Here is a 24,298-nt window from a genome sequence, read left to right as displayed (position 1 = left end):
GGCAGGAAATTCCAATCTACAGTTTCAAAAGCATTTCACTTCTCAAACAAGGTGTACAGCACAAACTCTTGTTTAGCACTGATTTGGAATTGAACTCAAAGGGTCAACAGGAAGACAGACATAGGAAATGGAGCAAAAAACAGTCAGGCAGGGCATCAGTCGCTCAGGGGAAGATATATTGTTGCAGCAGTGGAGAAAAACTTCACTCTTTAAACTAACTAAAAGAATAACATTATGTGGTCGAGTAGAAATTCTATTTACCGTGATAAAGATTTGAAATAAAAAGATAAAACACAAGAGGTGTTTCTCACATAAACATAATGACATAAGTATTAGAGGAAACATTGAACAAAAGCAAAATATTAGAAGGAGATCCTTTAGAAAATGCAAATACCAGGTGTCAGATAATAACGGAATTACACAAATTTCACAGTTAATATGTATGAAACAATTCCGTGACAATCTTTTTCCATTTGAAAGTAATTGGCTGCTCCAGACTTAAGCAATTCATCCACATTGACACTTCAACGTAGTCTTGACAGAATATTTCACTGTCAGAAATACTAATCTTTCAGGTAAGACTTGAAATCTACCTTTCCAAGTGCAAACATCAACAACAGTATTTGAGAAGAAGTGGATGAATTCTTCCAATCATGACCAACATCCTGAAAACAGACTAACTGATAATTTATTTAATGTGGCGGCTGTGATAGCTTTTGTTGTGTACAAATTGGTCAGTACTACAAAATTCCCGATAACATTTGAAAAGCATAAGAAATAGGAGGATTGCACAATCCAACTATGTTACCATTCAACAAGATCATGGTTGACCCTTTATCTTTACAGTATTTTCTCACATGATCCATTTCTCTCAACTCCCAAGTCTCAAAAATGAAGTCTCTGACTTAAATATATTCAAAAGCTGAACGCCCATAGTTCCCTAGAGTAGCCAAGTCCAACAATTCACAACACTGAGTGAACTTATCTCATCCTAAATGGTAAACCCCTTATGTGAGATAGTGACTTTTAGTTGTATAGAGTATTGAGTACAGGAGTTGGGACATCATGTTGTGCTGTACAGGACATTGGTTAGGCCACTGTTGGAATATTGTGTGCAATTCTGGTCTCCTTCCTATCGAAAGATGTTGTGAAACTTGAAAGGGTTCAGAAAAGATTTACAAGGATGTTGCCAGGGTTGGAGGATCTGAGCTACAGGGAGAGGCTGAACAGGCTGGGGCTGTTTTCCCTGGAGCGTCAGAGGCTGAGTGGTGACCTTATATAGGTTTACAAAATTATGACGGGCACGGATAGGATAAATAAACAAAGTTTTTTCCCTGGAGTCGGGGAGTCCAGAACTAGAGGGCATAGGTTTAAGGTGAGAGGGGAAAGATATAAAAGAGACCTAAGGAGCAACATTTTCACGCAGAGGGTGGTACTTGTATGGAATGAGCTGCCAGAGGATGTGGAGGAGGCTGGTACAATTGCAACATTTAAGAGGCATTTGGATAGGTATATGAATAAGAAGGGTTTGCAGGGATATGGGCCAGGTGCTGACAGGTGGGACTAGATTGGTTTGGGATATCTGGTTGGCATGGACGTGTTGGACCGAAGGATCTGTTTCCATGCTGTACATCTCTAGGACTCTACAGACTCCTTAACACCTATCCAATCAAGACTAAGATATGCATGGTTCAATTAGATCACCTCTTATTCTCAAAAAGGCTAGAAAATATAGGGCCAGGATAACAGCTTCAAATCAGGAAACAATCTAGTGAATCTTTATTACAATCTATCTTTCATTGGGATGACACAGTAAATTGAATAGAGTAGTCTTCTGCAATTCTTGATCCCAATATTTTCATTTCCTGAGGTATAATGCAGTTGATGTTTCTGATGAATTGTTTATCTACACAAAAACAAAACCCAGTGCCAGAAGCTGAGCATGGCTCCAGTTTTACAAATAAAAAGTTATAAATCTACTAAGCGGCAAGGTCAGGATGATGACGGATGGTGGCCATCATTTAAGGATAGGAACTATGCGCACAGTAGAATCTAGGGTCATATAAATGACATTGTACAAGAGATGGTCTGTGTGAAACAATACATTGTCAACTCCTGACAGTATTCGAAGGCAAACCTAAAGAATCTCAATTTTGCCCTTAAAATATGAAATTTAGAAACAGATGTCTTTCAGGATTATCTTTAAAGTGCCTCATGGAACACAATATCCAAAAACAGATTCAATTACACCTGCACGTGACAGTGATTGGAGAAGCTCCAAGATTGATCACAATTACTTTGGATGAGCTGCTTATCAGCATAAACTCAAGGTCAAAAAGCACTTTATCCCGTCTTAAGTTGTATTACCTGAAATGATAGCTTTGGTAGGATAACAGTTAAATGGTATATGGGAATGAAAAGAGGTGCAGAAATAAAACCATGTCACAACACAGGAGGCTATTTACCCATTATGCCTGATCTAGCTCTCTGAAAAGCCACCCACATAGTTGTACTCCCTGATCTTTAATAAATGTGAACTTTTTGGTTACAGACCTTTCCACCTCCACAACCTCAATCATTGATTCAATATACAGATTAACCTGCATGCGCATTCACTCAAAACCAAGCTCCAGGTTACTGCAACTCCTTCTTTGAAGTGTATGAGAAATGGGTCTTTTATTAAACACTTAGATAACTAGGATTTTTCAATCAGCCCCCAAAACACCTTGCTTCATTGACTGGGGTAAGTGGCAAGATCCTGGAAAATTATTCACTACTTTCCAAATACCAGGAGTCTCCTTTTGAGGCATGCAGACATAGACAATGAAATTCAATATCCTTCAATGTACCAGCTTAACCTTCAGCAGACTGAGGAAGCGAATATTTGAGAGACCAGGATCTCGCACTGAAGGCCAGGTTATCATTCACCAGGCAGCAGTGATCCCCACACTCCTGTTTTCTTCAGAGATGCGGAACCCTACAGCAAACACCCCAAAGCACTGATGTAGCACCATCTTGCCTTTGTAAGACCTTCCAGATCCAGTAGCAAGAAAGGTGATCCAACTGCAACGCCCTCTCCCCAAGGTAACACAGAGGTCCTGATCATCCAAAACGAGCTGAGTTAGGTAGGTCATATCATTTATAAGACTGATGCCAAACTCTGAAAGCAATTCTTCTACTCAGAACTCAGTCGCAGCAGGATGTATCCAGGAAAATAGCAGAAACACTTCATGGATACCCTCAATGCATCCCTGAAGAGATTAACCATCCCTACCAACTCATGACAGTCTGTACCTAGTGTCTTGGCAAAACAGAAAAGACTTATTCAGGTGGACACCACAGACTTTGTTGGTAATACAGAGGCAAAGTTGAAGCATCGCAAACAGTCATCTGCCCATCTTTGAAGCACCACCTGCCTGCACCACATAGAGCAAAGTCTGTAAAGTGCATTTGGAACTTAATGATCCCAGGACCCATGAAACCAGAGCGAAAGCAAGATATTCTCTTTCCCAATGGTCTGCCTATGAAGGAGGATGGAAACAATTTCTGCTTATTTATTATTTTGAGGCCCTAAATTTACCTTTACTGTGTTTTGAAGGAGAAAACTCCAACTTTTTAAAATTAAATATAAGGGTCCTTGCTGCAACTATAAGCACAAATTACTAGATAGGTCATTGACTTCTTACTCACACTCCAGATTTCATAATACACACGCATCAGTTTTCATTTTAAAAAACTTGCCTTTCAAACTGTAACATAACCACCACTTTGAATTGATTCATCGGTCCTGAAGTCATATCATGGCAGCATAGTACACAAACATTAATATGTTCATTAAAATTCTGCCCTGCTATTTTAGCAGAGACATTGGTCAATTTAAAATAAACGGAATATTGTTCCGAAGTACAGCAAAGAATTGCAAACTCCGTGGAGGTATCTCTCAAAAGTGACTTACAACCACATTCCAGCAGGGGACACTACAGTAACCAGGAACAGGAACTGTGATTTATCTTCTACCTCTAAGTGCAGGGATGTGAAGGACAACTGCTGTGTTCCAAACACATCCTCAGCTGCAATCACCCCATTCAGCAAAAAAAAACTAGTCATCTAACCATAGATCCCTGTGATGAATTAAGTGTTACATTGGGCTGAGTCTTCAGCCACTATTCAATTAGGAAAGGGTGGGGTGAGCAAGTGCTAGAGCCTATTGTCAATTTCTCTACTTTCTTCCTAGTGGTTTAATATTTTACTGGTAAACTTGCACAACTGAGAATGCAGCAACACTGTAACACTTCCTTCCTTACTCTAATCAATAATGAGTCTGGTCTTCAATCAAAACAGGAATTCTTGCAGCATGGAATAAATTCCAATTTCTACTTAGCATTGATATGCATTTGATCTTTTTTGATAAAAATTGATCAGGAAGTTTTTTTCTACGATTGAAAATGGTATTATATGAATAAAATTTTACTAACTCTACAATTGTGCTGCACCATAAATAGAATCTGTTCACTTTTACACAAGGATGGCACACTTGCAAACACCCCCTGAGAGACATGTACAATCTAAAATAATTCAACACTACTCCCCAAATTGTTTACAAAGGCTTTTACATTGTAGAGTGTTGCAGTTTTTCTTTCTAAACAATCATAATTAATCTTACTTATTAAACATTATCCGGTCATAAAACCAGTTTGAACTGTTGCTGAACAAGTTTGTGGGTTTCATGTTGACTCTTTATGACTTCACCATTTATGTTTATTTTGAGAAACACAAGAACATTCAGTGTACAAGACTGAAACAATCTTACTGCCACTAAGGTTTACAAGCACATGCATAAAACCTGCTGCAGCCAAGTGACAAAGTGCCTCAGAACACATGTCAAGCTACCTAACAATGTGTAAATTTAAACCACATTTTAAATACTCTGCTGGTGCTGTCATTCTGAAATTAGCAACACACTGCAGAAATTCACAAACAAAAGGGTACATTGAAGGAACACCTGCAAGCAGTACTGAACAATGGCGTCTTCTGTTTCTAGCTTATGGCACTGATACCTCTCTTCTGTAATGAATCACTAAACTTAAGTCGCTTAGATTCCATACTGGAAAACAGAACTAACAAATTTAATATTTGGCAGAAAAATGAAATGTTTCACTTTCCATATGACTCATAGGCATGTGTTCCTCTGAAAAGCAGTTTACAAATTTAATTTACATTAATTGATTTTTTAAAAAATCAGCATTCTAACATCACTGTCTTAGCCAAGGGGCTTCTAAATGACGTAGTTTTGAAAGGTATTGTAATGCATATCCATACAGACATAAGGAAAAGAATTCTAAATTGTGCCATTCAAGCTAATCTCTATAGGAGTTCAGCCATAATTCTCTTTAACAGCAAGACCTGCCATCATTTTCTTAAATACTCCACACCAAAAATCAAAGCAGTCGAACAGTTTTGGTACTGTTTTAATGGTTCTGGATAGATAACGTAACAAGTTCTTTCTCTCCGTTAGTAGTCTTCAGCTTTTATCCTTCTCCTCCAAGTAGACGTGAGTTCTTGCTAAAGTATGATAACATTGATACCACACCCACTTCCAACATTTCAGCAAAAACGATCATTTATTTTCAAGCTCGGATATTCAATTGTGAAGGACATCGAAACTGCACTTGACTTTCATGTCCATCATCTATCCTACAAATGCCATAGACCATAACTGCATTCAAATGCATAAAATTTCATCACTGACTTCAAACGTGCAATCAGGAAAAGGAACCCTGGTCAATTTTCTCTTTCTGAGCCCAGGACACTGAAGACAGCTCAGTTAATCAGCCTTACAGTCCAAACATCAAACCTAGAACCAGCTGTTAACTGAATAAACTCAGTCTTTGAAAGAACTATTCATTTTTTTATTGCAAGTAAATAAATAGTGGCTATTTTATCAGAACTCTGCTCATAAACACACTATTTTTGGTGAAGTGTATTGTGTTTTAGCGTTTCTGGTTAGCTACATACATGAAGGTAGAAACATCACTTCGGCTGATATATTAAGACAGCCAAACCAAGACAGACAATCATCCAGTCCAAACCAAGTTAACTTACTTTAGTTTGACTGGCAGCAAAGGACTACAGTATTCCAAGTCTAGGTAAAGATTTCTGTGGCTTCTCAACATAATACTCTGAGTCACTGAATATCACATAAGCATAAGGCTATAAGGTTATCATTCCATAATGTGTATGTGTAAACTGATTAAATTACTAACCCTGTACCCTCAAAATATTAAAGAATATAAAGACCAAAACCAAGCCAATTGGTCTGTATTGTTCTGTCACATGACCCTTCTCTAATTCCTCTTCATTTAACCCCATTAACTTCACCCTTATCTGTTTACCTAAATTCCCCTAAAATGAATCTATGGTACTCACCTTAACATCTCTTGGCCATGGCATGTTCCACATTCTAACTACTCTCTAGATAAAGACATTTCTCTTGAATTTACTCCTGGATTTGTCAGCAGATTTGTTTGTGGTAGTTTTAGCTTTGTGGACTGTCGCTTTGATAGCTCCCACAAGTGGAAAACTTGTATTTAACAGTATTTGATCAGGGATCTTAAAGCAATCAGGTCATCCAGCTACCTTCAGGTGGAAAACAGGCCAAGCATGTTCAACTTTCTCAATAGGCATAATCTAACGGGTATCATTGCTGTACTTGACTACAGTGCCATTGCAGAAGAATTGGAATAATTAACCAAAGCAGAAAACAGCTAACTAATCTTCCAAAACAAATTCAATCTGCTTAAGCATGGCCCCTATTCTGGAAAGGCCACAGAGACCAGTGTTGTACTGAATAAAATTGTCATATGATACCACACATGACACAATAAAGCTAAGTGGAGACTGATTGACTGGGAGCACTTGAAAATATGGTACCAGAGGGAAATTCATATGGTTCCTTCCTGAATCTATCATAGCAACAGGCATTTCCAGTAATTTCCTGGCTGAGTTGTGTACCTTGTCCAAAAAGAGGTAAAGGTTTTATGTTTGGAACCGTGCAGTACAACCGGTGGGCCAAATGCTGTTGTACAGTTTCCTACTGTATCATACAAATATATAAGGGCCACAATCAAGCCGAATCAAAACAACAGGTGGGATGTTCCCTTCTCTGCAGCAGCTTAGACAATGGCAAGAAAACTGAGAAAATAAGGCAAAAATAAATATAATCTATTCTCTAACATCCGGAAAACGTTTCCCAAATTTCCCCTTCGAACATTATTGAGCAGCGACCACTTTATTTCTATAAATTTGCATCTCATTAGTAGGCCAACTCATCTCATTAATATACTATTTCCAATTCTCCTCTCCGTCCCAAAATATGCACACAAATATCCGACGTGTCAATCAGAGCAGGTATTTGATGGCTGAGGCTCTCCAAATGTTCTTCAAACATGACTTCACCACATCCCTGCATGCTCTATGGAGACCATATTGCTCCAGTTTTCTTCGTGGGCAACGTGGGCAAACCACCAGCTTCATAAAAACATCAAACCTACTCACACACCACTTCGACCCTTCAACACTTGATTGTAGAGCTCAGAGATATCTACAATCTTAATGCTTCTACCAGATCACTTTGTGTGCAGGGACATACGCAGCTCATGTGCCTACAGTTCTTAGCCTGGCTTTTTTTAAAAAAAAGATTCCCTACAGTGTGGAAACAGGCCCTTTGGCCTAACAAGTCCACACCGACCCTCCGAAGAATAACCCACCTAGACCCATTTCCCTCTGACTAATGCACCGAACACTATGGGCAACTCAGCATGGCCAATTCACCTAACCTGCACATCTTTGGACTGTGGGAGAAAACCGGAGCACCCGGAGGAAACCCACACAGACAAGGGGAGAATGTGCAAACTCCACACAGACAGTTGCCAGAGGGTGGAATCGAACCTAGGATCCTGGTGCTAACCACCGAGCCACCCTTTCTTAGGGCTGACCTACTTGGTACTTAAATCAGCAGCTACCAGCCTCTGAGGCCTACATTGCCTTTCAGCACAGAGGGAAGAAAGCAGCTTACCACTGTTGGGTGTGGACATGTCACTGTATGGGAACCATGCTACATCTACGTCACACCTATAGCATATACCAGCAGTTTAGTCAACAAACACAACGCATATACTTTAACCAAATGGCCAGGTCTGAAAGCCACGGGGGAGCAGTCCTCAGTGGGGTCAAGGGGGACCAGCTAGTCAAGGTTCATCCTATTCCAGTTCAGAAGGTTGGTCATGATTAGCCAAGCACTTGATTCTGGGAATAAGAGTCCTTGTAGTCCAGGGATTAGCACAAAATTCTGAACACCAAGTTCAGGGGTTATAGAAATGTCAGGCAAGTTGGTAATGAGAGATCAGCATGACAGAATTAAGCTTATTGTTTTGCTGTGACAGATATATCCCAGACCCAAAGAGTGGTCACACTCTTCTTCAGATAACTGGACAATTTTCTCTTCAGATGGAGTGAGGCACCGGATGTCAGGTGGCAAAGAGAAAATGGCAACACTTAATCTCACAAAGCGCTGGAGAAAACTGGCCTTCTTCAGGGACTGCTATGCATTTCTTTTTACCTGCCACACAGCACTGACCTACCCTGCTATTTCCATCCAAGCTAACTGAGTCTGGAGGCACAGCCTCATTTGGAGGTCAGCAGAATAAAAGATGACCCACCTCTGCACTGTCTACCCACCAGCATCTCCAGGTCCTTGCCAGTGAAATAAGTGCCAGGTTCACTTTCTGGACCATGGCCTCAGTTATAATTGTCAAGCACCAAAGTGAGGGGCAGTTCCTGGCTTACAGCATCTGAAGCTATGTGTAGCTAGGCTTCCAGCTATGCTGTAAATGGCAGGAGGTCCCAGCTGTATGAATCCAGCATAGCAGGTTTGGAGGGAAGGTCTTGTGAGGAAAAGCTGAGGAACTTGAGGCTGTTTTCATTAGAGAGAAGGTGGTTAAGAGGTGACTTGAGACATATAAGATGATTGGAGGATTAGATAGGATGGACAGTGAGAGCCTTTTCCTTCGTATGGTGTTGGCTAGCACGAGGGGACATAGCTTTAACTTGAGGGGTGATAGATATAGGACAGATGTCAAAAGTAGGCTCTTTACTTGGACAGTAGTAAGGGCGTGGAATGCCCTGCATGCAACAGTAGTGGACTCACCAACTTTAAGGGCATTTAAATGGTCATTGGATAAACATATGGATGACAATGGAGTAGTGCAAGTTAGAATGGCTTCACAAGGGTTTCACAGGTCGGCGCAACATTGAAGGTCAAAGGGCCTATATTTCACTGCATTATTCTATGTTCTAAGGTGTCACAGAGCCTGGATGCATCATTAATAAGGTAACTGCATGAGAAATGATGAGAAAAGTCACTCAGAGCTAGGGCAGACCAAACATCAGGAATCTCACAACAAAACGCGAACTAGAGTGAGAAATTTCAGTTCAAGATTTAGTTTAAATATCCTAAATCAACTGTTCTTTCACTCAATAAAAGGAATAATAGTGCTATGTGCTCACGATGTGAATTATGCCTATTGAAAAGTCAACTATAGATGCTGAAAAAAACATCAAGAATGGATATTGTTGGGAGAACTCGAAGATGCACTCTTTTGAAGACTAAATCTTTCTGATTTCCTTAGTTTGCACAAAAGTTTTGTAAATGGCGCAGGTTGACACAATGTTCAAACCTCCTATTGTCATTCTAAGCAATTATATACCATGCATGCTCTTGGAATAGTTTACAAACACAATTTTGCAGTTTAATGTTAGTCCTTACTGAAAGAACGATTTGAGGAGTGAGAATACAAGGACACCAGAGGGTCAAGTTACTAATGAACAAATCTTGCAGCTAGACTAAGCAATGTCTAATTGATAAAGAGGGATGATTTCCAGGGTCACTATCCATAACAAAGTCATACTCCACCACTGCCTCCTCCATTAAGACCTTGCTTAAAACCTCTCTCTTTGAACAGCCTGTGATCACCTGCTCTAATAGCTCACTTGGCTCAGGATCAAGTTTTGCTTGGTAGTGCTCCTGAGAGGTGCATTGAGGCGTCCTATTACATTAAAGATGGTACATAAATGCAAGCTGTTTCTTTTGCTGCACATTTGTAATTTTCCTATAAATACAACACAAAAATATCTTTCCTTCTGAAAATAAAATTGTATGAGATTGTATGTAAATCTCTTGCAATTATCACAGGAAATAGTTGATATTGGAAAGCCTAAAAACAAAGGACCAAACACATTTTAAAAGTTTTCTCTTTAACATTAAAACTTAAAAGACAAACTTACAGAATCAACAAGAGGAACCTTCAAAATCCAAACATCAAAACAAAGGGTCAGATTGTTAGTTAAATTCGCAACTGCAAACTATCAGTCTATGATTTAATCTCCTGTCTTTCCTGACCCTCCTACATTACGCTTGCCTGGCCTCAAACTGAACATAGTTTGGCAAAATGCCAACTTGCTGCCCACTTCTGTGCAGTCAATTTAAAAACAGACTGAGCCAGTGAAGAAATGAATGTTGAAAGATGTTCAGAGTTATCTAAACTACTCCAAATAAATTCACAGTTTGCAAGAATTTGAATGAACTTGTTAACATTCAAATGTACTGGACACATTTTCAAAGAGTCCTGCAGTTGCCATACTTAATCTGCCATGAAACTATTTGCTTCAAAACAATAAAATTATCCACACATTGATTATATAATGTATTTTCTACACATTGGGTACTGTGTAAAAGTTATAAACTTGAATTTGAAAACGATATTGCATGAAATTTCTTGACAATGATCCTTGCAGAAACTTCCATGTGGCCAGAATGTGAGGAGTACAAATATAAATCATAAGCTCCTCAACAACGCCCAGTTTTCATAAATCCTTGAGGTCCGTGTTGAACATATGAGCCTTTTGCAGGTTCTTGTATTCTATATTGTTTTGTAGGAAACTCTGGGTGACAGAACCAAGCCCGACACAATTTGCAATGCAGAGTTACACCAGATTCTAGAATCACAATTTCTACATTGTTGCATCCAGCAATTCAGCCAATTTTGGAAGGCACCAACCTTCCAAAAAGCACATCGCCCAAATTAACCCCCATCCTATCCCCATAACCTCGCATTTTACCATAGCTACTTCACCTAGTCAGCACATCTCCAGACACCACAGGGTAATTTATCACAGCCAATCCACCCTAATCTGCACGCCTGGGAGGAAACCAGAGCAGCCAATAGAAAAAAAAACAGAGAGAACAGGCAAAGTCCTCTGTCACCAAAGGCTGAATTGAACACTGAGGCAGTAGTGCTAACCACTGAGCCACCGTGCCACCCACCTTTCGTATCTTTCTCAAGTATTTCAAAGTCACTTGTCATTAGTCATGATGTGGGATCAGTTAGCTCAGTTTATTGGACAGCTGGTTTGCAATACAAAGTAATGCCCAACTACGTGCATTCAGTTTCTGCACCAGGAATCTCCTTCTCCAACTCTTCCCTTGTCTGAGGCATGTTAACCTCAGCTCAAAAATGGTCCAGTCAGACTATGGCAAGTCATCATACAGAATTGCAAGAACAATTCAGAGGATTTTCCCTCTAATTCTTTTTTAATCTTCCTTCTTCAGTGACTATGACACACATGAATACAACTGCAGTACTTCTTGCTGTTTTACATTCAGCTACACTTCTGCTGCCTCCATCACACTTCTCACCACCTTTCATCCAATGCCCACCTCTGCTGTACAATCGTCTCAGGGTTGTTTTTTATTTAAAGAAGTGTTATCCTACTGTAGCCAGAAACTCTGCTGTGACCTTTCACATCAGAATTCCAATACTACAGTATTCTTTCATTTTCACCTGTGCCTCAATGTAATGCCCAACAACAGCATTAGCAGGAGGCATGGAGACAGCTTCTTTACATACCTGATGATATTGTTTTACCATCAGCAACTCCAGAAATGTTACAGGATTGTTAAATTGCTTGTCCAGGATCATGTACAGACTCGCAGCAACTTTACATTAGAAAGATCAAATCTATCCTATTCAGGACACACCAGAAACAAAGCTAACCGCCAATATAGCTTTCTCTCATCTGTTCACTCAAATTTGACTGAATTTAGTGCTACCTTAGTTTCCTGTTTGACAAAATTGAGCTTCCAACTTCACATCGCGATGGTTAGCTGCAATCAGTAAAGAGGGAATGGGCAGAAAAAGCATAGTGGCAATAAATAAACAGAAAATGTTTGCAAAGTCAAATGGAAGAGGTTACCAGGTTAGAATAAAGATAGTGGAGAGATTTGAAAATGAAACAATGATAATAAAATGGGATGCAAAGGGAGCTTGGAATGGATTGAAATGATGGAATTGCAAGCCTTTGTGCAGGAGAGATGGCCAAGTCACGTTGGATGTAAGTAATTAGGATGGATGGGAGGATGCCAGCAATGAAGATTGAAAGTGTAGACTTTGCCGGAGAGAACCAAGATTCTGCAAATGGTTATCCTTCAGAAAACAACCACTGCTCCAACCTAGTTTGTGGTCATTCTTGAAGGGGTGAGCTAACAGCCATACCTTAGTAATCTATATTTTCTTCTTTTCCAATTCTTTAATTGCTTCATCATGATAACTAGACTTGCCAGCCTTCCACTATGTGGACTGTAAAATCCTGAACCTCATTTATGGAGGAACCTCAAGGGTTATGGAGATAAGGCAGGAAGAGGATACCGATTAGGAATGATCATATTGAATGGCGGTGCAGGCTCGAAGGGCTGAATGGCCTACTCCTGCACCTATCGTCTATTGTCTATGAAAAGTCTGTCCATGGCCTCACTAAACCCCATCTCTCTGGCCATCCTCAGCCCTACATTCTAACTTTCACTTACTGATCCTACTGCATCTCACTAAACATTCATCCATTAAAACTCTACATAAACTCTTGCTGACTCCCTCTACGTTGCAATCTCTCCAAACATTCAAAAACATCTCAAAAGTTAATTAAACAGTTCAACTTGCTTATCTAATTTCTCTTCAGAGTTCACTTCGCACCTTCATACACAAATTACAACATAAAAACACAGGATCAAAAGCAAGCCATTTAGCCCAGTCTGTGGTATTTACAAACAGTAGTTTTAACAAGCGCCCCACCCTGTTCCTATAGCTCTCCTTCCTTCTACCAGCCATCCCAATGGTATGATCTCTGTGCCAATTATGAATGGTATATTATTCACATTTTTAAAATCCTCAGCATATCTCAAAATTAATTTGATATCTGCATTCTCGCAATGCTAGGCATATCAATCACAAGAAACAATTGACACAAAAACAGAAATTGCTGGAAAAGCTCAGCAGGTCAGGCTGCACCTGTGGAGAGAACGCAGAGTTAACGTTTCAGGTCGAGGAACCCTTCCTCAGAACTCATTGAGCAATTTTACATACAGTACAATTAAGCGCGTGAAACAGGCCCTTCGGCCCACCAAGCCTGTGCTAATTCCTTCTCCTTATTTAGTTACTTATTGCCCATACAGTTTCCATCCCTCTTTTCACCACCTGTTCACGTATCTATCAAGATACACATTAAACAGTCTTAATTTGCTTGCTTCCACCACCTCCCCTAGCAGTGCATTTCAGGCACTCACCATCCTCTGTGTGAAAATGTTTCCTCGCACTTCTCCCATAAACTTGCCCCCTCTCACCTTGAACCCATGCTCTTTTGTAGTTGACCTTCCCCACCTGGAGAAAAGCCTCTGACTATCCACCCGACAGATGTCTCTCAATTTTGTAGACCTCCAGATTGCCCCTCAGCCTCCATCTTTCCAATGAAAACAATCTGAGTTTATCCAACTTGGCAACCAGAACTGCAGGCAAAATTCAAAAGGTGGCCTAACTAAAGTTTTATACAGCTGTAACATAACTTGTCAACTTTTATATTTTATGTCCTGGCCAATGAAGGCAAATGTGCTGTATGCCTTCTTGACAACCTTAGCAGCAGAGTGGTTAGCACTGCTGCCTCACAGCTCCAGGGACCCAGGTTCGATTCCAGCCTCGGGCGGCTGTCTGTGTGGAGTTTGCACATTCTCCCAGTGTCTGCATGGGTTTCCTCTGGGTGCTCCGGTTTCATCCCACAGTCCAAAGGTGTGCAGGTTAGGTGAATTGACCATGCTAAATTGCCCATAGGGGTATGTAGGTTAGGTGCATTAGTCAGGGGCAAAATATGGGATGGGGAATGGGTCTGTGGACTTGTTGGGCCGAAGGGCCTGCTTCCACACTGTGAGGATTCTAATTCTAATTCTTATCCACCGACGTCGCTATTTTCAGGGATCTGTGAACACGTATGCCCAGATAACTATATGTCAATGCTCCTAACGGTTCTACCATTTATTGTATAATTCTCACCTGAATTTGATTTTCCAAAATGCATCAACTCGTGTTTGGCTGGATTAAACTCCATCTGTCATTTCTCTGCCTAAATCTACAATCTATCAATATCCTGCTGTACCCAATAACAATCCTCCTCACTGCCTGCACCTCCGCCAATTTGGGGGTCATCTGCAGGATTAGTAATCAGACCACCTACATTTTCCTTCAGATCATTTATATATATTACAAACCACAAAAGGTCCCAGCACTGATCCCTGTGGAACACCACCAGTTACTGATCTCCACTCCAAAAAAAACCCTTCCACCACTACTCTGCCTTCTATGACCAACCCGATTTTGTATCTATCTAGCCAGCTTAAGTGGATCCGAACTATGTTCTGACGATTTTACCTTTTGTACCAGCCTGCCATGAGGTACCTTAACAAATGCATTACTAAAGTGCACTGCTCTTCCCTCAATCATTCTTGCAATCAACTCAAAAAACTCAACCAAGTTGATGTAACATGACCTTCTGTGCACAAACGCACACTGCCTATCACAAGCAAGTCCATTTGCTTCCAAACATGAATAAACTGTCGCTCAGTATCTTCTCCGACAGCTTCCCCATGACTGACAACAGGCTCACTGGCCTGTAATTATGTGAATTATCTCTTTTTCCCTTCTAAACAAAGGAAGGCCATTGGCCATTCTCAAGTCCTCTAGAAGCTTGCCTGAGGCCTATGAGGATGCAAAGATATATAGATTAGATTAGATTAGGCAACCTACAATATAGAAACTAGCCCTTCGGCCCAACAAGTCCACACTGACCCTCCGAAGAGAAACCCACACTCCCCATATTTACCCCTGACTAATCCACCTAACACAACATGCAATTTAGCATAGCCAATTCACCTAACCTGCACATCTTTGGACTGTGGGAGGAAACCAGAGCACCCAGAGGAAACCTACGCAGCATGGGGAGAATGTGCAAACTCCACACAGACAGTTTCCCGAAGCGGGAATTGAACCCGGGTCTCTGGCGCTGAGAGGCAGTAGTGCTAAACCACTGAGCCACCCAGAATAGCTGTTAAGGCCCCAGCTATTTCCTCCCATGCCTCCCACAGTATCCTGGGATAGATCCCATTTGATCCTGGGGATTTGTCTAGCTTAATGTATTTCAAAACACTCAAAACTTTTGCCTTCATTATGCTGACCTGCTCAAGAGTAACCACACACCTTTCCCTAATGTCAACATCCCTCATGGCCCTCTCTTTGGTGAATACCAATATAATTTATGTATTAAGGATCACACCCATTTTCCCAACTCCACATTGTACCTTCCTCCTTTATCCTCAAGTGGGCCTACACTTTCCCTAGGTACCCTCTTGCTCCGAATAAGTGTAAAAAATGCTTTGGAATTCTCCTTAATGCTGCTGGCCAAAGTCATTTAGTGTCCCCCTTTTAGCCCTCCTAACTCCCTGTTTGAGCTCCTTCTTACTTTTTCTACATTATACAAGTCTGTTTCATCTGTTTTTAGTTATCTAGACCTTAGGTATGCTTCCTTTTTTTTTGACTAAGCTGATAATTTCCCCAGTCATCCAATGTTCCTAAATCCTGCCATTCCTGTCCCTCATTTTCACAGGAATATACCAGTCCTGCACTCTAATCAACTGGTCTTTAAAAGACTCCCATGTGAGATGAGGATTTACCCTCAAACAGCCACTCCCAATCTACATTCTCCAATTCTTCCATAATTTAGTTATAGTTGACCTTCCCCCAATTTAACACCTTCACCCGAGCTCCACTCTTGCCCTTATCCATAAGTTACTGAAAACATACAGAATTATGGTTACTATCCCCAAAATACTCTCCCACTTTAGCTTTGATCACCTGGTCAGACTTGGTTCCCAGTACTAAGTGCAGTATGGTCCTCTCCCTTGTTGGCCTAGCCACATACTATTTCCTGGGCACACCTAACAAAGTGCACCCCAGCACTAAGGGAGTCCCAGTCAAAACGGGGGTAGTTAAAATCACCCACCACAGCAACCCTGTTACATTCACATTGTTTTAGGATCAGATTACATATCCTTTCATTTGTCACCTGCTGGCAGCTGGGAGATCTGTAGTACAATCCCAGCATTGTGACTGCACCCTTCCTATTCTACAAGATCCCTCCAGGGTGTTCACCCTCAATATAGCTGTTATATACTCCCTAACCAGTAATGCAACTCCTCCACCTCTTTTGCTTCCTCCTCTGTCTCATATAAAACATCAATATCCTGGAACATTAAACTGCCAATTCTGCGCCTCTTTCAACCATGTCTCTGAGATAGCAATGGCATCATAACTGCATGCATTAATCCTGGCTCTAAGTTCATCTGTCTTACCAGTTATACTCCGTGCATTGAAACAAATGCAGTCCAAATCTCCAGTTCCACTGAGCTCATCAACCTCTCCCTGACTACTTTTTCCGAGCTACATTTTCCTTAGTCTCAAGCTCATTCTCAGTATCTGTACTTAGTGACTGGCTGCTCCAGTTCCCATTCCCTCACCACACTATTTTAAACCCTCCCAAATGGCACTATCAAACTTCCCTGCCAGGATACTGATGCCCCTCTAACGCAGGTGCAATATGCCCTTTTTGTACAGGTCTCACCTTCCCTGGAAGACATTCCACCCTCCACACCTGCTCCTTAGCCATGTGTTCAATTGTACTCTGTCTCTGTTCCTAGCCTCAGCAGCATATGGCAGGGGGAGTAATTCTAAGATTACCACCCTAAAAGTCCTGCTTTTTAGTTCACTACCTAATGCCCTGAATTGTTATTGCAGGACCTGGTCACTCTTCCTATCTATGTCATTTGTGCCAATATGGACAATAACTTCTGTCTGCTTACCCTCTCATTTCAGGATCTTGTTCAGATGTACATACAATAAGAGGTCAATTGTGATTGTACAATAGCATTTTCAGAATAAACAGCAGTCTAGAATTATCTTGCCTTGCAGACAATTACATATACAGTTCTTGTACCTCTAAGCTTACCAAATGTTTGGATGTAAAAACTCCTTAAGATAAATTATTACTTCACAGAAGCTTCATAACATCTCTGGAGATGAACATTTGTAACTGTTCCCTCCTCAATCATCCAACATGTTGTACAGAAAACTCTTTGCAGTGCAATGCCAAAATTACTTGTAACACTGTGTTTCTTTATACAGATGCTGCCTATCTGATGAGTATTTGTAGAATTTTCTATCTTTATTTGGCATTTGCTAATATGACCTTATTTTACTTCAGTTAATTCCCTCAATTTGTATGAAAAAATACTCAAAAGGTCCCCAACGTGGCTAGAAAATCCAATGTGCCACAATCAACAGCAGCTCTATTTTTTTTATCTGTCCTATTGTTTTTTTAAAATGGGCTGTTAGACCAGAGGAAGCATTACTGCCAAACTGGAGCCAGCCTTCAGCTACATACAGGATTTCACTAGAAGTTGCTGAGCATAACTGGCATAGTCACTCCTTATAAAGGACTGGTGCCAATTATAAAAATTATAGAATGTTCCAGCACAAAAACAGGATGGATAACCAATCAAATCTATGCTTCCACAAGAAATACCTACGTTCATTCCCATCTCTGTCTCACTCCCCATTCCTTTTGACATTTCTATTTTGCAAACAAACTACACTTTGGGGCAAAATTCTAAACTGTTTCAATAATACTGGTGACATTGACTACATTTATTCTTTTTTGTATGAAATTATTATTTTTATCATGCAAGGAATCATATAAAGCGTTGCAGCATTTCAGAGCTTAAAAATGTGTTGCTGGAAAAGTGCAGCAGGTCAGGCAGCAAAGGAACAGGAGAATCGATGTTTCAGGCCTTCTGCTGCGCTTTTCCAGCAACACATTTTTAAGCTCTAAACTCCAGCATCTGCAGTCCTCACCTTCTCCTTTGCAGCATTTCAGTCTATTGAGTATGCTAGAAGAATGCACATTGTTATGACAACCAAAATTAAGCATGCAGTCAGCACAAAGTGGCTATACAGCATTAGAGAAAATATGGTGCGCAATTAAACAATCTTAAAAGCTGGTTATCGTTGCTGAAAATTAATCAGTGAACTACCTTTACCCCACACTCTGTCAGAGAAAGAAAATCCAACATATGATATCCAAGTGAGAAAGCTTCAGTGAGGAGGCTTACAAGGAATTTGGTTCAAAATTTGGATTCACTTTATCTGACAGCTAACTGTAGTGCGCCAAGGTGACTAAACTCAAAACAGCACAACTCAAATAAAATCCTATTGCATGATCCAAGTGAATTCCAAAGTGGAAGTTAGTTTGATAAAACAAATTTTTTTACAAAAGCGATTGATTATTTAAAACCCATGTCAAGTATTGCTTATAAACCATTGATAATTAACTGCTTTGGATACAGTAATAAAATTATAGCCTGTTTCACAGCAAGATTCAAGTTGAAATGAGACAACCATAAGGTAAATAAAAGATGCATTATTGAATCCATTTACTTTATGGTTCACTTGGATTTTCATGGCAAGTTTCATATATAACTTAATTTCTTAAAAATGCAAAAAAATTGCTGTTATGAATAAGTAATCTCAATAAACAGATGCATCCATAGAATGTTAGGCTCTTCCCATTTCCAAACATAAATGAAGAACGTATGTTATCAATTTTCCATGTAGAATATAAACCAATCATAAGTTAAACAATGTAATCAGTAATTTCCATCCCTTGTATGCCTTCACAAAAGTGAAAAAAAGAGGTTTTGTAGAAGGACAAAACGATTGAAAAAAATTCTGAAGTTTGGAAAGCAGTTCAATTCAGAATCAAAAGTATGTTGGCAGGACTTTTTTTTTCCAATCTACAATGGATAAAGCATGGGGGAGGAATTTGGAGAAAGAGTTTCCAACAGTGGGAGGAGCAGGTGGGGGGGAAGAGAGGTGAGGAGGGACGGAGGTGAGTGAAAGTGAGACGGGGAAAGGGGGCGGGAAGAGACGGGGAAAGGGGGCGGGAAGAGACGGGAAAAGGGGGCGGGAAGAGACGGGAAAAGGGGGCGGGAAGAGACGGGAAAAGGGGGCGGGAAGAGACGGGAAAAGGGGAGAGGGACGGAGGTGGCGGAGATGGGGGGGGAGAAAGAGAGGAAGGGGGGGAAGAGAGGAAGGGGGGGAAAGAGGGAGGGTGGGGGGGGACGGAGGGAGGGTGAGGGGGGACGGAGGGAGGGTGAGGGGGGAGGGGAGGGGGAGGGAGGGTGAGGGGGGGAGGGAGGGTGAGGGGGGGAGGGAGGGTGAGGGGGGGATGGAGGGTGAGGGAGGGTGAGGGGGGATGGAGGGTGAGGGGGGGATGGAGGGTGAGGGGGGAGGGGAGGGAGGAAGGGGAGGGGGGAGGGGAGGGTGGGGGGGGCGAGGGGAAGGGGTGAGGGTTGGGGGGGGGAAGAGGGGGGGGCGGGGGAAGGGGGGGGGAAGAGGGAGGGTTGGGGGGGGGAAAGAGGGAGGGTTGGGGGGGGGAAGAGGGAGGGTTGGGGGGGGAAGAGGGAGGGTTGGGGGAAAGAGGGAGGGGGAGGGGGAGGGGGTGAGAGGGAGGGTGGGAGAAGGGCGGAGAGGGAGAGAGGCAGAGGGATGGAGTGGGATGGTCGGGAGGGGGTGGAGAGAGAAGGAGAGGGACAGGGGGAGAGAAGGAGAGGGGCGGGGGCGAGGGCGAGAAGGTGTGGGACAGAGATGGGGGCTGGGGAGGTTGGAGATATTCAGAGAGTCTTAAATTTTAGCTGAAGGCCAATGGAACTGGTTCATATAGAGTAACCACATTCAGTCTGGCATGGTCTTACAATGTATTTATTGAAAGGGCATATTAACAGTAGAAATCCTTACCAAACCACTTGAAATAGGAAATGCATATTTTGTAAGACTTTCGAACATGGATTTTCTGCTGCGACCTTCCTGTTTCAGAGCAAACCTCAGGTTGCGCATATCCTGTAAAAATAAAAAGTAGCTCAGTCAACAATCGGTACATGAGATTTCATTCATGATTAAACAAAACCACTTATTCCCTCCTGCTCTTCAAAGTTGTAAAGGTATGAATAACTTACTTTTCAAGGCAGAAACACAGATTTGCTGCACAAAAAGATCCTATAACTGTTGTTCCATTTTAGACCACACATAATGAGTATCAGATAACATACGGCTAGAAATCGAATAATTAACACGATTGTTATTTAGTAGGATTACACAACAGAATGCCTAATTGTGGAAAGGAAATGGAACAGGAAATCTGTAGACAGATCAGGGAGTTCAGTAGGAACAACACAATTTAAATGAGATTTTAATGACCTCATCATTAATTTCTCCACCATCCAATCAATTAGAGCAAACAAACCTAATTCATAAAACATGCCCAGGATTCCTCCTTTAATTGGTATTCATACACCAACAAAAGAAGCTGCATTGCTATTTGGAAATTTATCTGCATATTTATTTGGAGAAGCAGTGCAAACACAATGGGCTGAATGGCTTCCTCTTGCGCTGTAACACTTCAGATTCTGTGATCTTTTTACATCAAAAGGCAGGTCATGGACAAAATGCTTCAGTATCCCACCTAATCCAACTCTAGCCAGATTTCTGGGTTGTTAAAATTCTTCCAAAAGATAGCAGATAGATGTTGAACTGAATTTAGGAAATTAGTAAATGAGCAAAAACAAGGGGAAAATAAGAATTTGCCCACAGACTGTTTAAGACAACCTTAAATCCAATTACTCTAACCATGTTTATGGCCATCTGCTCCAAAAGCTCCTTATTAGATTAGATTAGATTACTTACAGTGTGGAAATAGGCCCTTTTGGCCCAACAAGTCCACACCGCCCCGCCGAAGCGCAACCCACCCATACCCCCACAGCTACCCCTTACCTACACTACGGGCAATTTAGGATGGCCAATTCACCTGACCTGCACATCTTTGGACTGTGGGAGGAAACCGGAGCACCTGGAGGAAACGCACGCAGACACGGGGAGAACGTGCAAACTCCACACAGTCAGTCGCCTGAGGCGGGAATTGAACCCGGGTCTCTGGCACTGTGAGGCTGCAGTGCTAACCACTGTGCCACTGTGCCACCGCGCCGCCCACGGTGATCCAATGTTAGATTAGTTAAGAACAACCTAGTGAAGCAAGGATATTTTATGTTAAATCAATGAATTGGAGAATGTTTGCAGCATAAAAGGCGGTCATGCCATGTTTTTGCCAACATTAGCACGAACAATTCAGTTAATCCGACTCCCCTGCCCTTTCACCATAACTCTACTATTATTCACTCTTTAGTTGTATATCTAAATCAGTTTTGTAAGCCCCCTTTGTATCTGCTTCCATTAATATTAACTATTTCATTCTTTAGATCATAATCGCATGCTGTTAACAGAATATTGTCTTCATATTACCATTGGTTCTTTGGCCAATTAGTGTCCTATGCTTTTTAATCTATCCATAAATGAGAATAGTTTTGCTCTAATTCATCTTGACCCCTTGTGATTTTGAGCACCTTGAGTGAATATTCTCTTAAGAGCAAACCCATCTTCACCAATCTATCCACATGAACTGGAATTCCTCATGGCTGTAACCATTCTCAGAAACCTTTTCTCTCTCTCCTCATGTACTTTGCCTGACACTAGACCATGCAGCCAAGACTGCTGAGTTCTTACTCTGCTATAGTTAAAATATTGGCAAAAGGCAAATGAACTCTTGAAGTGATAATTAATTGGTCTTCCTCAGACTTCTCCACTTTCCTTCGTTCCCCCAGAGTCCAAAGATTTCTCCAAGTCTCGTACATACTCAATGAGTTATTATTCCAGAAGTCTGAGAATTCCAAAAGTTCACAACTTTCTAAATAAAGAAATTTCTCCTCAGTTTGGTCATAAATGAACTCACCCAGAAAACAAGCCCCTAATTCTAGATCTTTAGCCAAGGGAAACAACCCTCACAGCATTTACCCCATTAAGCCCCTCAGAATCTTATATACTGCAGTGAGATCACCCATCACTTTTAATAACTTCTGGAGCTCGTACACTCCATTCAACCTCTCATTATAGAGCCCGCTCATAACAGGATTCAATCCTTCTCCAAGTTAGCAATATCCTTCTGTAGAAAAGGAAGCCAAAACTGCTGTCTATGTGCAGTCTCACCAAAGCTCTGTACAAGTGTAACAAGAGGTATTTACTCTTGTCATCCTAAACCCCTGCAATGAAGGTTAAAATACTATTTGTCTTGCAAATTGCTTACTCTATCTGTATTCTTATTCTGTTTTTGTACAAGGTCACACAAATCTCCTTGAACATTCTCATTTAAATAGCAAAGCTGTTTTTTTTTATTTGTTTGATGGGTTGAGTGTCAAAGGGCTACCAATCAATCTGCTGCCCATCCCTAACTGCCCTTGAACTGAGTAACTCAGAGGTCATTTCAGAGATTAGTTAAGACTCAACCACATCGCTGTGGATATGGAGTCACATGCAGGTCAGATCAGATGAGGGCAGCTAACTTCTTTCTCTAAGGGAAAGAAGATAATAAACCAGATGAGTTTTTGTGGCAATTGACTAGAGTTTTGGAGCATCATTTCTGAAACTAGTTTTCAATTCAAGATTTACTAACTAAAAAGTAAATCTCATCCAGACCGGTCCCCACTGCATTCACCTGGAATCTGGTTACTGATGCAGTGGTAACACCATTATGCCAATATCTCCCCAATAATTCGCATTTCCCCAAATAATAATTCATCTACCACTTATTATTTGTTGACCTCTTTTTAGACTCTAAAAACAGAGAAATAAAGCAGAAATAGAAAAACGGGAACAAGGTAGACCATACTATCCCTAAACTCACTCTGCCATTCAATAAAATAATGGCTGACATTGCATAATGTTTTAGCCTGTAGGTCAGTAAATCTTCTACAGATATGCTCATGTTATCATGACTATCACAACATATGAACTGAAGGTATAAAGATCTTCCATATTAAGAGCAAACCTCAGGTTGAACATAACCTGTAAAAATAAGCAGCAGCTCAGTAAACAACAGGTACACAAAACCTTTTGGTCAGGTCACCTGAAGCATGGCATGCCAATGGAAGCATGTTACTCTTTGTAATCAAATAGCTTCATCATCAGCCCATGTATGTAATATTTGTACATATTAATTACAATTGTAATAAACATCTGTTGGATCTTTCAATACCCACAGCCAGGTTTATGTTATGAGTGAAAACATAAGCATTGTTACATCAAGGAAAGATATCCTGCTAAATGTAAAATCATCAACTGATCTTCTGTTAACTCACTTTCGTGTTCACTCCTCAAAATCCTCAATTCCTGAAAGCCAAACATCTATCACAATCTTAAATGTAGATAATAATGATGTATCTAGAACTCTATGACACAGAATTTTAAAAATTCACAACACTGAGCGAAGTTGTTTCTTCTAGGATTATGCCCGTGATCTAGATTCCCCAGAGGAGACAACCTCTCAGTGTGTACTCTACACAGCACTTTGTATGCTTCAATCAGATCACTGATCATTCTCCTCAATGCCAGAGAGGATAGGCCCAATTTACTCCGCCTCTCATCAATCCCCAGGGTCAATCCACAGAACATTGGCAACACGAAATCCGAAGCAACTGATTCCTCCCTAAAATATAGAGACCAAAACTGCACACAGCTTTGTTCTCACCACAGCCCGACACACACCTGTAAGGTGTTCTCTTACTGTTTACATTTCCGTTTAACTTTGTATTAACGAACATTGTTAATCTCTTTATTAGACTAATTAGTAGAGTCTGCAATTAGCCTACACTCCAGAACTGGCCCTTGCAGCAGCCTACTAGTTACAGCTCAACTTAAAAATGTCCCATTTA

General features: G+C 41.0%; 1 protein-coding gene across 3 annotated transcripts in view; it reads right to left on the bottom strand.

Moving 5' to 3' along the window:
- The window catches only part of mtm1 (myotubularin 1), a 160,470-nt gene that overhangs the window by 43,313 nt on the left and 92,859 nt on the right, over window positions 1–24,298 (bottom strand). For all 3 annotated transcript variants that reach the window (XM_072595538.1, XM_072595539.1, XM_072595541.1), the window contains one exon: window positions 20,280–20,381. In XM_072595538.1, the coding sequence (XP_072451639.1) occupies window positions 20,280–20,381 (102 nt within the window). The remainder of the gene's footprint in view (window positions 1–20,279; window positions 20,382–24,298) is intronic.

The sequence above is a fragment of the Chiloscyllium punctatum genome, chromosome 25, assembly GCF_047496795.1.
Source record: "Chiloscyllium punctatum isolate Juve2018m chromosome 25, sChiPun1.3, whole genome shotgun sequence".
Classification (NCBI taxonomy): Eukaryota; Metazoa; Chordata; class Chondrichthyes; order Orectolobiformes; family Hemiscylliidae; genus Chiloscyllium; species Chiloscyllium punctatum.
This window is presented reverse-complemented; position numbering and strand designations above follow the sequence as displayed.